Source organism: Colletotrichum destructivum, chromosome 3, assembly GCF_034447905.1.
Source record: "Colletotrichum destructivum chromosome 3, complete sequence".
In the NCBI taxonomy this organism is placed as follows: domain Eukaryota; kingdom Fungi; phylum Ascomycota; class Sordariomycetes; order Glomerellales; family Glomerellaceae; genus Colletotrichum; species Colletotrichum destructivum.
In genome coordinates this window covers 601,473-613,479 of record NC_085898.1, presented here as the reverse complement: position 1 = coordinate 613,479, position 12,007 = coordinate 601,473, and the positions used below count along the sequence as shown (strand labels likewise).

General features: G+C 52.8%; 6 protein-coding genes across 6 annotated transcripts; 3 read left to right on the top strand and 3 right to left on the bottom strand.

Moving 5' to 3' along the window:
* Positions 1 to 672: 672 nt before the first annotated feature.
* On the top strand, positions 673 to 1,197 carry CDEST_04255 (uncharacterized protein; the record flags this gene model as incomplete). The annotated part of the gene is made up of 1 exon (XM_062920414.1): positions 673 to 1,197. One exon carries the CDS (start codon positions 673 to 675, stop codon positions 1,195 to 1,197), a length of 525 nt encoding a protein of 174 aa, XP_062776465.1.
* Positions 1,198 to 1,775: 578 nt separating this feature from the next.
* CDEST_04254 (uncharacterized protein) lies at positions 1,776 to 2,168 on the top strand (the record flags this gene model as incomplete). The annotated part of the gene is made up of 1 exon (XM_062920413.1): positions 1,776 to 2,168. The coding sequence occupies one exon, from the start codon at positions 1,776 to 1,778 to the stop codon at positions 2,166 to 2,168; it is 393 nt and encodes a 130-aa protein (XP_062776464.1).
* A 247-nt stretch (positions 2,169 to 2,415) lies between these two features.
* CDEST_04253 (uncharacterized protein) lies at positions 2,416 to 3,357 on the bottom strand. Its single transcript, XM_062920412.1, has 2 exons — positions 3,039 to 3,357; positions 2,416 to 2,946 (listed from the first exon to the last, which is right to left on the bottom strand). The coding sequence occupies exons 1-2, from the start codon at positions 3,222 to 3,224 to the stop codon at positions 2,665 to 2,667; spliced, it is 468 nt and encodes a 155-aa protein (XP_062776463.1). The 5' UTR covers positions 3,225 to 3,357; the 3' UTR covers positions 2,416 to 2,664.
* A 1,017-nt stretch (positions 3,358 to 4,374) lies between these two features.
* On the bottom strand, positions 4,375 to 6,662 carry CDEST_04252 (Putative six-hairpin glycosidase superfamily, glycogen debranching enzyme). The gene has a single exon (XM_062920411.1). The coding sequence runs from the start codon at positions 6,516 to 6,518 to the stop codon at positions 4,491 to 4,493; it is 2,028 nt and encodes a 675-aa protein (XP_062776462.1). The 5' UTR covers positions 6,519 to 6,662; the 3' UTR covers positions 4,375 to 4,490.
* Positions 6,663 to 7,393: 731 nt separating this feature from the next.
* Positions 7,394 to 8,204, bottom strand: CDEST_04251 (uncharacterized protein; the record flags this gene model as incomplete). The annotated part of the gene is made up of 4 exons (XM_062920410.1): positions 7,394 to 7,551; positions 7,582 to 7,714; positions 7,824 to 8,037; positions 8,074 to 8,204. The coding sequence occupies 4 exons, from the start codon at positions 8,202 to 8,204 to the stop codon at positions 7,394 to 7,396; spliced, it is 636 nt and encodes a 211-aa protein (XP_062776461.1).
* Positions 8,205 to 10,690: 2,486 nt separating this feature from the next.
* CDEST_04250 (Putative ricin B-like lectin) lies at positions 10,691 to 11,854 on the top strand (the record flags this gene model as incomplete). The annotated part of the gene is made up of 1 exon (XM_062920409.1): positions 10,691 to 11,854. The coding sequence occupies one exon, from the start codon at positions 10,691 to 10,693 to the stop codon at positions 11,852 to 11,854; it is 1,164 nt and encodes a 387-aa protein (XP_062776460.1).
* Between the last annotated feature and the right edge of the window lie 153 nt (positions 11,855 to 12,007).

The window sequence follows — 12,007 nt, the reverse complement described above, 5'->3', positions numbered from 1 at the left end:
GCAATCGAGTCTCAATGGGGACAGCCCACCGGAAGGATCAATTATACCATCAGTCACCGGTAAATTAATATGCCAATCAGGTCCGCTTCGGTCCCGCTATTTCTGTAAAGGCATGCTCAGGCACGAACTGGTTGATTATTGTGCAGAAATGGGGTCAAAACGGTGACTTCAGGCTTGTCTCAACTCTTCACGACTCATGCTGCAGTCCACTCGTAGGCGACACACAAATTTAGCTGTTTGCGGAAACGAAAGAAAGTTTGACGACTATGCTTAGCTACGGAGAACGATCCATAGTGCGCTTTATTTGAGTTGTAACAGGGAAGATGACAGTACGGCAAGGGAGCTTATTAAAATCCCGAAAATGCCGAGGATCTGCAGCAACACTAAGCACACGTGTGGATGTAGAGTTACTTTCCTCTGTACGATGTACGCAAAATTGCGTATGTAGCCCGTGTGAGTTAAGCTACCGCATCCAGTCATTGTTCAAAAAGAGGCCGCCAAGAGTTTTAATAAGTGGTGCGCCGTTAGATGAACCCGTCGCAGTACATATGAACCCCAGCACAAACGCACCTCTATAACATCCAGCTACCGGTCAACTAGACTGGAACAACACCTGTCCACACGATATAGCAACCTCCACCTTCCCTAGTCATTCGAAAAGTCACTCATACAATGTTCAAGTCTCTTCTCGAATCCATCTTCCCTTCCGTCATGAAGCATCCATCGGACCCCCCGACAGTCCCTTCTCCCCCCAGCCAGCCAAACCAACGGGTAACTGGCTCGACTTGGAAAGTTCGCCCAATGGACCATCCCGTTTCCGCCCCTTGGAAGCTCGGCGTTTCCAGCACAGACGCCGCCAAGCTCCTCGGCGGCTATCAGCCCGCGGCAATGGAAGATCGCTGGATGTGTCGTTCGGATGGGCCGGACCCGCAGGGCAACATAGTGGTCCACGTCTACCGGAGTTGGACCGGCGATGAGCACTTGCAAATCAAAGCACGACTCTCGAATCTTGATGACGGCACCGCGACCCGCAACAATACGGTGGAGGCTGCCAGAGTACCTCCGGCGGACATTACGGAAATTGTGTGGGACGCAAGCAGCGGCGTTTCGGAGTGCGAGGCGAAGACCCTAGCGACTATGATTTGCAAAGGAGTACTGGGATGCGAGCTGGAGATGTCACCTGAGAAGCCACTCTGAATGAGAGAACTACCACCCCCCATAGCAGACAGATTTGAAATGCAATTTTCTCGGCGAATGAAGTTCGGGGACTGTTTGTGATTCAGTACTTTGTTACAAGCCTCAAAGACATAAAGATTATGCTGAACGCATGACACATACTTGGACTACGACCTCTGTAGAACCATAGCCCATATATCCAAATTAAGCCCACAGCTGTCCCAGAACCACTTAAGAGTCAATATACGAAGGTTCGCCCGCATTGCTGATAAGAAATACAATTTGTTAGAGTTTGGTTGGCGAGGCTTAGTGGCCTCGAGATCGTGCATTATTCAGTCAGCAGATAAAATCTCAAGTTGACAAATCGTTACTACCAACCGGAGCCTAGGAACAGTGGAGTGTCTTTGTCTTCAAGCACTGCTCTCTATATAAGCAGACTTCGAATTCCCATTGACGTAAGCCTGGAACCGAGTTACCTACACTCGCAATCACACTCATCCCTTTACTGTGACGTGCCACTACACTCGCTTCCTCATTTCAAGCCCAAAACAGCCAAGGTACAATATTCTCAAACAGTGTCACCAGATAGTGGCTAACAAATGGCACAGATGCAGCTCCCTACACTGCTCTCTGTCCTCGCCCTCGGTGTCTCTACCGTAGTTGCCGACTTCTGTACCCAGGCCCTCGATCCCTTCCCCCGCAAGGCAGACACTGGTTTCAGGTTCTATAGCAAGGACCAGAACAACTGGGAATGGAGGTCCCGTGATGTCCAGGTTGTCACCACACTGAGCCCTGTCAATGGGAACTGCCAGATCCACCAGGGTGGCGGCGGCGGTCCCTTTTCGGCTACCGTTTGCATCGACTTCGAGGGAAACTATGCCTGCTGGGTCACGCCTTCGAAGAACCAAGTCTGCGATATTGTTTTTGAACAAAACGAGGCTCCGGTCGATGTCTGCGACTCCATCAAGAATGTCTGGGGTTGGGTTGCATAGATAAGTGTTTGTGCCTCTGGAAAGTTGTGTGCCCACTATGGCTCGTTGCTAACCCGTACCTTTAAGGCTTTCTTTCTGTTCTGAAACAGGATACTGTTAGAAATTCGCAGCCTTCTTTACTCATACAGAGCTCGGCGCATACTGGTGATGGCGTTTTGACTTGAAGCAATTATTGGATTTGGAAACGAAAAAGCCTCTGCCGGTCATGAGCAGTAAGAGGTTTGTAAAATACAAGTTTATTTTTCTTCTCCAAAGTAGCACCCTTGATCTTGGGGCACCCCTACTGTTACGAATTCGTGTGAAGGGTTCTGTGCTCTCATTTGTTTGGTTGTGTCAACTTTTGCTCTATGCCCCGACTCATAACACTATAAAGGTTATAGGGCGTCCCCAATCACAAACGACCAAGGGATTGAAGTTTGTGGTCGATTTCAGGACTTCAAGGCTCATCTTCGTGAGGCGACTATCTATTTAGCTGATGAGCTTGGGTCAACCAGCCCTATTGACCATTTTCATGTGGACTAGCATCGACTTGCTGGCTCATCCTTCTCTCCGCACCCTTCTTGATCATCATGCACTCATGCAGCTCCCGAATGACATTCGAAGCAGATCGCTGACCGATGAATATGGCATCGAACTGAGCCAGGATATCAGGGTAGTTGGCAAGGCACTCTCTTGCTTCCCAAAGAAGCCTCTCGGCAAGGTCCGGTTCCGAAGTACGTTCGAGCATCTCGGCTATGAGGGTGTTGTATCTTCTCTGGTTGGCCTCATCGACGTGTTCCTGGACTAAAGTTAGAACAGGACGCGGAATCCATGTGACGATCAAGGCACGCGGTGCTGCACGAAAGAGCAATTGTTTGAGGTAGAAAATACCTGAATGTCGAAGGTCAGGTTGATTGTAGGTTCTATGACTTCTTCTTTGAAATCAACTTGCGGATATAGACCCTGAACCTCTTGGTTCATCTGGAGAGACTCGGCAATCATTCCCTCCCGACTCTTGCCGTCAAGCCCTGTCTGCTGTGCCGGTGAAGGGGCAGTTGCTGAGTCAGAACCATCCATCGTATTGAGAGAAAGGGAGTTTGGTTGTAATGACCGGAAGAAGAGAGTAATGAAATAAAGACTGCGTGTGGATGAGGACAGCGTGCTAGCCTACATGCTGACTTGGGGCAATTGAGGATGGGGCCGATGGATTCCCCGGCGGATGGGCAGACCCCCAGTTCTTATGTGTTCCTAGTGTGGCGGCACATGGAGGGGACATCAGCGGGTTGCACGGGTTGCACGCCAGAGAGAGAGCGCGCGGAGAATTGTGGCGTTTGCCTATGAAGTCACAGGCTACATGGCCATTGGCGAGGACTCGCTTCACCTGCATGTGATGTGTTAGTTCCCTCTTGACGAGAAAACATGCTTTTAGTGGCTTGGCACCCTCTGTCCCCTCTGCATCGGAACGTGGTACACGCTGGGAAATAAAGTGTGTCGGTACCCATTTCGTTTCTTTTTCCCCTTGATCGTTGTTCATTATCTCAGCTTGGTGTACTGCCGCGAAAGAGTTGTCCCTGTAGTGTGGATTTAGCGGAGGGGTTGAGAGTCGACGCTCAACTGGTTGACACTCCAACCTGGCGAAAGAAATCAGGAAACCTGGCGACTTGACTACCACATGAAGATGCTGCAGTGTGGTTTGCGCAAGCGAAGACACGGGAGGAGGACATGCGAGGTTCAAATAGAGATCCTTGACAACCCTCATTGCCTTTAGAAGATACATAAGTGATCGGCGTTATAACGTTTGCCGACAGTTGGCTGACTCGTAGGCAATCGAAACGAGACACAGCCCTACCGGAGTTAATGCGATGGATAAGGATTGCCTGTTGGTTTTGTTTGACTTCCCTTTTTTATAATTTGGCTGTAGTTTCACGCCAGCTGCCATGTGCTGATCGGCACGTGTTGTTACCCAGACGGGCCACATATACGGCATCGTGAGCTTAACTGGTGATCTAATAGCTGCACCCGGCTTTCTCTTCCCTCTGCGAGGGATCTGCCAGCTGAACGACGAGGAAAGCAACTTGCAGTAGTGCTGAGAGTCACAAAAGAACGTAGGATGTTCCGGTACTAATATTTCGACATGCTTACAGGCTAGGTTGTCGAGCCTCTGTTCACACACGATGCTTGAATAGTCTTTTTAGTGCAACGAACTCAAGTGATCCCCTCGAGTTCCGGCGGCTTTATGTGCTAAAGTTATAATTGTCACTTTTTGTTGAGTTGATATTGCGACTTGGCTGTTATGTCTATCTCCGAGCTTCTTGTGTAGTGTATGCTTCCCTAGCGGCCTCCCTATTCCGTGAAGACCTTTAACTCCACTAGACGCACGCGTTTCCCTTCTTGTGGTGTGACTAAGATGCGGAGAGACTCCGTGGAGACAGCAGTCCACTTGACATTGGTGATGCCGTTCGCCAGGGGCTTGTCATAGGTTGCATCCGGTACATCGGTCCATTCCCCGCTCAGAACCTGCAGCTTATAGCTGGCGGGCACATCAAACCCTCTCTCCTCGTTCGCGAAGAAGGCGACCTCAGCACGCGCAGCATCGACGGTTGAACCGAACTCAATGCTGACCCACTCCTCGGCGTTGCTGTTCTCCGGGGTATCAAAGCCGTTGGCGATGGTGTCCTGGGTCCAGAACCAGACTCGTCCGTCGAACACGTCGTGGAGACGGTCGACGTTGTAGTTGGGGACGGAAGCATTGATGATGGGCAGGGGCTCGGTGGCCTGGAGCTGGATGGACTGGGCCAAGGGACGGACGACCGAGACGGGTGCGCGGGTGACTTCGGCAGTGAGTCGTTCCAGCTTGTCCGAAGAGGCAACGACCTTGCCGTCGACCTCGACACGCAGACCAGCCACCCCATAATGCTCGCCAGTGGCGTCCCACTGAACGGCGACCTCGCGGCCGTGGTACAAGATGCGCTCGGCACGGAAGTAAGAGATTGCGGCGGGATCGGCTAGGGGGTTGACTTCGAGAACGTCATCCTCACGAGGACGCACACCGACGAAGCCGGACAAGATGAGGTCGACGTAGCCGGAGTGGAAGTAGTGGTGCGAGCGACCGAGGCCGACAATTGGCTCGCCTGTGTCCGGGTCGTAGTTCTCCTCGATGTCGAGAATGTTGTCATAGTGCTTGTTGTAGTGCTGCTGGGCGTACTGCCGGAGAAGCCTGGTGTAGTCGCCGACGGTAACGAGAGAGGAGGAGTTCGGGTAGTGGTCAAGCACATTGGCGAGCGAGGTCAACACCTGCGTCGTCTGGTAGGGCCAAGAGGGGCCGTTCCAGTGGCATTCGGTCTGGGTGCCCTCGTATCGCCAGACGCGCATGTAGTGCTCGTACGAGGGCTCGACGGTGCGGAGGCCAAAAGGGCCGCCAAGCTCGTCGGAATTGAGGGCGTGCTTCCAAGCTTCGCCGAACTTGGCGTCGTCATCGGGGAGGTCGTGGGCCCAGGGGACGAGGCCAGCAAGCTCACGCCCTCTGATAAAGTCCCAGTAGGTGACGTTCTCGTTGTCGACAAAGTAGCGGTCGACAAAGTGCTCGAAGGTGGAGTTCCATAAATCTCTCTGCAACGTCTCCTTGAGCGCCTCGGCGCGGCTGTTGTACTCCTCGACAATACTGTCAAGACCGCCCTTCAGGGAAGCAATCTTGGCGATGGCACGGGCATTGGCGTATTGATAGGTGTTGATCGTGGGGCGGAAAGCGTTGCCTCCGAAGAAGCCATCGTAGCCGCCAGAAGCATCGATGCTGGAGATAGTGTACTCCGTGGCATCGGCAATGGGCTCAACCCAGAAGAGGCCCTTGGACTCGTCGAAGTGGTCTCCGATCCACAGGTTGTACACTCTCTGCATGTCATCCAAGAGAGAAAAGGCCAGCTCGGGGTCACCATCGACGAGGTAGTTTCTCCAGACTCCGTCGGCCATGCTCTCGGAGAACTGCCGCGGGTTACTGTCCGAACTGTACATGAATGTCGCATAATCCCGCTTGAAACGCGGATCCCGGCACCACCGACCCTCAGAGAGATGGAAGATGGCGGCGCAGTTGTTGGAGGCCCACGGCTGGGTCTGCCAGCCGACGTTGTCGATAAACTCGGTGGAAATGAAACCGTACTTCGAGCCGATGTCACGCTGATGTGTACGGAAGAGGTTCCAGCGGTAGTAGTAGACGTCGGTGATCTGGGTGTCACTGGACTCGAAAAGGGGGACGCGGTTCTTGTACCAGGGCGCGTCGTTGCCGAAGTACTTCTCAGTGATGGCATCGAGGTCCAAGGCGGCCTGAGCCAGGCGGGCACCCAAAGGGGCTATCGCCAGAGTTGCGGAGAGTCTCATTTTGTCAGAGCAGGACTGGAGAAGAGAAGACCAGCGAACGATGGCTTAAGGCGGTCGAATCCTATCGAAGGCGTTATTCTGGGAGGTAAACAATCCCATGGTTATATAGGAGTCAGAGACAGCAATGACGACTTCTTGGTGATATCGGCGCGTTCCTGGATGCTGCACGAGACTGGGTCGCTTCAAGGTCTCATGAGATGAGATGTCGGCGTCTTGGCTTCATATCGTATAACCGTGTCTAACGGGGCCGCGCTTAACGTAGCCCGCATGGTATTTGCATACTACCGTGAACATCATTACACGCGTGCCAATCGAAACAAGCCGCTTCCCCCGGCATACTCCAGAACAGCCACGACCCCAAGCGGGCAAAACCGAGGACGATGACGACGGCGGGGGGAGGGTCTGGGGTGGTTGCGGGGTGAAATCTCCGCATCTCGGTAGATTGCCGCGCGAATGGCACGCTGGCGATTCAGGTCCGTCCTCATCTTCCCGGTGGGATGGCAGGTTGATGGCAACAAAGTGAGTGCCAAGGAAACAAGACCAGGTGAGCATCCAAGAGAGACACCGGGCTGTAAACCGTCTTTGTATGGTTCGGCTTGGACCTCTCTGGTTTTGATGAAAGTCAATGTCTGCTAGGTCGACACTGAGCTTCGGGAATGGTCCAAGAGGCAAGTAAGAATGCAACATTAAATTGGACATCTTCTGGTAGGTGAATAGCATGAGCCTTCATGTATAAATCATAATCAGATCAGATAGGTGGACACTCGTAGTTGTATTCGCTTTTGCGACTAAAAGATGCATTGTTGAATTCTGTAAATCAACTCCGACGACTCACCCTGACTCCATACCATACCCCTTCTCAATCCCTAATTTCATCAACTCTTATCGAGTGACGAAAGGTCGCTCGAATCATATAGTATTCTAGCTCCAAGTGATGGTGTAGGACACCTACGATGAAGAGGGTAATTGAAACCATACGGGAATGCTCGGATCATGGGCGTGAGATACTGAGGGAAGAATGGGATACATTGAGCTGCGGGTGTTAACCTGAGCCTTCATAGACTGAGAAACTTGGTGTCATCCAGAGCCAATCCAAAGGCAGCAATAATAGCTGCAGTAGCAAGAGCCTCTTCCTGCTGCTGGACTAGCCTTTGACAACAGCTGTAAGCTACCTCAAGATGGAGATGCTCAGCAAGCTTTTATGCGGTTTCAGCGTGTTGCGGTTGTGTTTGAACACCCCTTCCTCGCCGTCTGCGGTAGCACTTGTATGTTCTCTTGAGATGCCTTAGCGAATCAGGGAGGAACTTCAACAGTCAGAGGCGTGTCCTCAAAGTCAAAGTCCTCAGCGTGTACACTAATGTATCCTGATTCTTTCTCCAAGGGTGCTATAAAGCGTGAGTCGTCCCAGACAATTTCACAAACGTACTGACGGAACGTATCATGATTTACAATTTCCCTCAAGACCTCGATATTGCGGGGGTTGGCCGATATGCAAACACGTTCGAAGCGGAGGTGAGGGCTGACGATGTTGGAAAGTCATTTGGAAGAAGCCAACCGCAGATTCTTGAGGTGGGAGTTGAGCAGGTGGGAGACGATGGCTCCAGAAGGCTCTGATGTTAGCTTAGTAAGAAATTCAATGATGGAAACAGGTCCTGCTGGGGGTGAATCTCCGTGAAGAGTTGCCATTGGAGGTTGCAGATATGAGCTAAGTGGTGAGGGGGAAGTGAAGTCGTAACTATTGCTTTTAGTCGCAAGAAACTACCGCCACTGTGCCGCTCAAGTGCAGCCGGATCACCCGCTGTCCTAAAGTCAAGCACCATGCAGAGTGGGGATAAAATGATTATTAGCTGGTGTAATCTACATAGCATACTCCCTTTCTGTATCAAACGCTGGAATAGGTGATGGAATACGCAGGCGGATACCCCCACACTTAGACTTTCCTTCCTGCTCTGCTCCTAAGCATCGATTAAGTGCTAACAGCTGGATAAAGCAGCTCGAGTACTAGTAGATATGTGACAGCATGAGTGTTGTTCCGAATCGTCAAATCGCAACGTTTTTCAGACCCTAGCAGTGGTCTACAGACTTTTTCGCCCATCTGAGGCGACAATGAACAGGACTCAACCTGAAGGGAAGACGCAAGGATTTTCAGTCACTTTGCCAGTATTCCAATTTAGAACCGAACTCGTTCGCTGACCTGAAGTCTGAAGATTGGATTATGTCCGAGCTGGCCAATCACGAAATGTTCCAAAGGGCGCTGACATCTTCCACATTGATTTTATGCCAGCAATTCCGAAGTAACTTGACCTCTGGGCTAGCAAGGTGGGAAGGGTCCCCGAATCAGTCAAAATATTAAACCGTTCCTGTGCGAGTTCAATGAGAACCTGGCGGTATTTTCAAGCTTTGCCAATCCTCGAGAATACCAGGTCAAACGGTGCTGGAATGGGCTTTTGGATAGCCGTGATGCAGCCAACAATAGAAAAATACACCCACAAACTCATATGAGGGTGGTGATTGGTGGTAGACATGCCGACGAGCACAAACACTGAAACAAAAATTAGGCTGATTGTCAGACCTTGGGCAGCGTGTGGCTTTTGAGACCGCGAGGGGGCATGGTCAGCTACTCAGAAGACAAGCGTAAACGATTGGAGCGATGAACGACTTTGATATTGGCAGGATTTTGGGAGATTACCGCCTAGAATCGTCAGCAGGGCTGTTCAGGGATGCCTTTTGTCCGACTAATGAAACAATGTTTGCGCATAGAAAAAAAGAAGAGAAAAACATAAGACACTGTGTATCTGTACTCGCGAAAAACATCCAACAACTGCGCCTTTCCGTCTCCCGTAGACCCCCGAGGACTGGACTGATGTTGACTCAATGTGTGGACGTGCTGTAACGAGAGAGAGAGTACCTCAATGGGTAGGCCCGAGATGTGAGAACCTACCGTGTCTGTCGTGCCATCTTCCTTAAGAAAGCCCATCGGACTGCTCCAACTTAGCAGGTCGATCAGAAGCTAGGCTTGAGCGGTCGACGCGCGAATCTTGCCCAATCGAGACGAAAAGTGAAGCGAAGGATGACGAGCCAGCTGGGGTTGCCCCCTCCCTTTCGTTCTCTGGGGTTCGGGTGGAAGTTGAAGGACTATTTGCGCCCCCAAATAGACAGGGCTGAGCTGCTAGCGCTTATCGTTTTGTAATTGCGCCCAGAATTGCTTGTGCTCGGACTCCCGTATCTTAACCTTCGAGTGGCGATCAATAATGTCGTCTTGTTTTCCCATCTTTTTGTTTGTTCTCGAATTCTCGAACACTCGCCATGGGAAACGGTCGACGCCTGGCTGGCCCTTGGGAACGAGTCTTTCTTTCGACCCGAGCCGAACGCCTAAACCATTACGATAGCATGTATCCCCATGGAACCTGCGGCTATTCCACGACAGCTTGCGTCAATCTTTGCTGCTTCTGACCTGTTGCCAAGGGAAAGCCGCTCCCTGCGGGTCTGAAGGATTCCGGGAAACGGAGTACATAGGCCAGAGAACGTTGCAGCCTAAAGGCTAAAGGGAGTGGCAGTCCCATCCCCCATCATCATATCTCATTATCACTGGCTCGACGAGGCTTTTTTTTTGGTGAGCTTGGTGTGCTTGTGTACGCCGGTCTCTGCCTGATCGGTTTCACACCTGTGCCGGCAATGTTGTACCCAGCCAGTTGTCGACCAGTAGGAGGCGGTTCAACCGCTGTAAAGCCACTTCACCTAGCGATGATCCTTCACGAGTAACTTGGGGGGGGCGGCAGGGGGGCGGAATGTCAACGAGCCAGTCCAAGCCCTTCCGCCGCCCTCCCCGTCCCGCTCCCCCAGTCCATGCCATATGGTGTGGTATCAATCTCGCCTCCCTGTTGCCGCCGCTATGTCTTTTGGCGTTGGTAGCCGGCACCTTACTTGACGCTCCCTGCAAGCCTCTTTTGGTTCCTGCCTTTTGAAAGCCGTCTGCCCTCCTTTTTGTTCGTTTGTTGTTTTGGCCGCTCTCTCGGTTCATATGTCATTGACGGCGCCTTCTTGTCGACACTTCTGCGGCCTCTAATCTTCCTCACCTCCGACTCGACCAGGACGGTGTGTAGCATCATCGAACATTTTTCTCCCCGAACGACGAAGCCTAGCCACAGGTGTGTCGAAACGAATCGCTCAAGATGTCCGCTGTGACGCTGGACTCCAACGCGTGGTACGCCATCTCCGAGGGTCGTGTCGCCAACGTCTCCGACCCTCTCACGACGAGTCTGCAAGATACGACCAACGGGCTCAGGGTGTTCGGCAAGACGGACGCGTTGTGGCAGTTCCAACCGGTGGGCAACAGGGATGGTCGGTATCTCGTGAGACTGAACGCGGCCGGCGTGGGCCAGCAGCTTTCCGTGTGCTGGAACCTGGCCGAGGTTCACCCCAGCAGGACGAGGGGCTGCATGAGGAAGACGGAGTCGGACGAGAGCCAGCAATGGGACATCACCGAATGGGAGAGCGAGAAGGGCACGCTCAAGTTCACCAACGTCGCCAACGGCACGGGATACGTCCTCGACGTCCACCCGGGGAGTAACCTGTTCATGTCGAGCGAGATCGAGGGCACCGACGGCGTGTCCGCGCGCCAGCCTGCCCAACACTGGATCATGACGAGTTCAAAGGCTGTCAATGATGGAGCGTACTCCACCATCTACTCGGCGGGCGTGAGTGGACTGCTGAAAAACGTGGTATGGAGTGAACAAGGCGCTGACAATCCACAGACCACTCCTGTAAGCACGGCATCATCATCGGCATCGGGATCATCATCTGCAACTGCAACGGCAACAGGAACAGACGCAGGAGCAGCGACGGCGACGTCTTCCGGTGGCTCTACTACCGGAACCTCGAGCCCCGGTTCCTCATCTTCCGGAGGGCTCTCAACCGGCGCCGCAGCCGGAATCGGCGTGGGCGTCTCCCTCGGGGCCATCGCTATCCTAGGCGCCGCTTTCTTCTTCTGGTGGCGCCGCAGAAGAGCCTCCAGAGACGCGGCGGCGGCAGCAGCAGCAGCACCCGGTAACCATCACCATGAGATGGGCCACGACGGCAGTACTATCGGAAAGTCGAGCCCCGGGACTGCCAACGCCTCTACCGTCGCCGGCTCTCCGTCGCCGGCCCACGGCTACTACGCGCACGAGGCCAAGGTCCTGGGCCATATGCAACCGCACTCACAAAGCGCCGAGGCCAACACGAACCCGATATACGAAGCCCCGACCGAGACCAGATATGAGTTAGATTCTGGGACGGGAGGTCATACTCACGCACCTACGCAACATGAGCTGTCAGACAGTCAGACGAGGCGGTGAAGATGGCGTCGCGAAACCCAAGACCTTGTCCGAAAGGGACCTGGAAATAGAGGTTGGAGAAGGGGACGTTGACATATGACCATTCGTTTCCACTTACATACTATTCAAAGCCAGCAAGTCGGAAAGATTTGTGGTATATTGGTAAACTTGGCA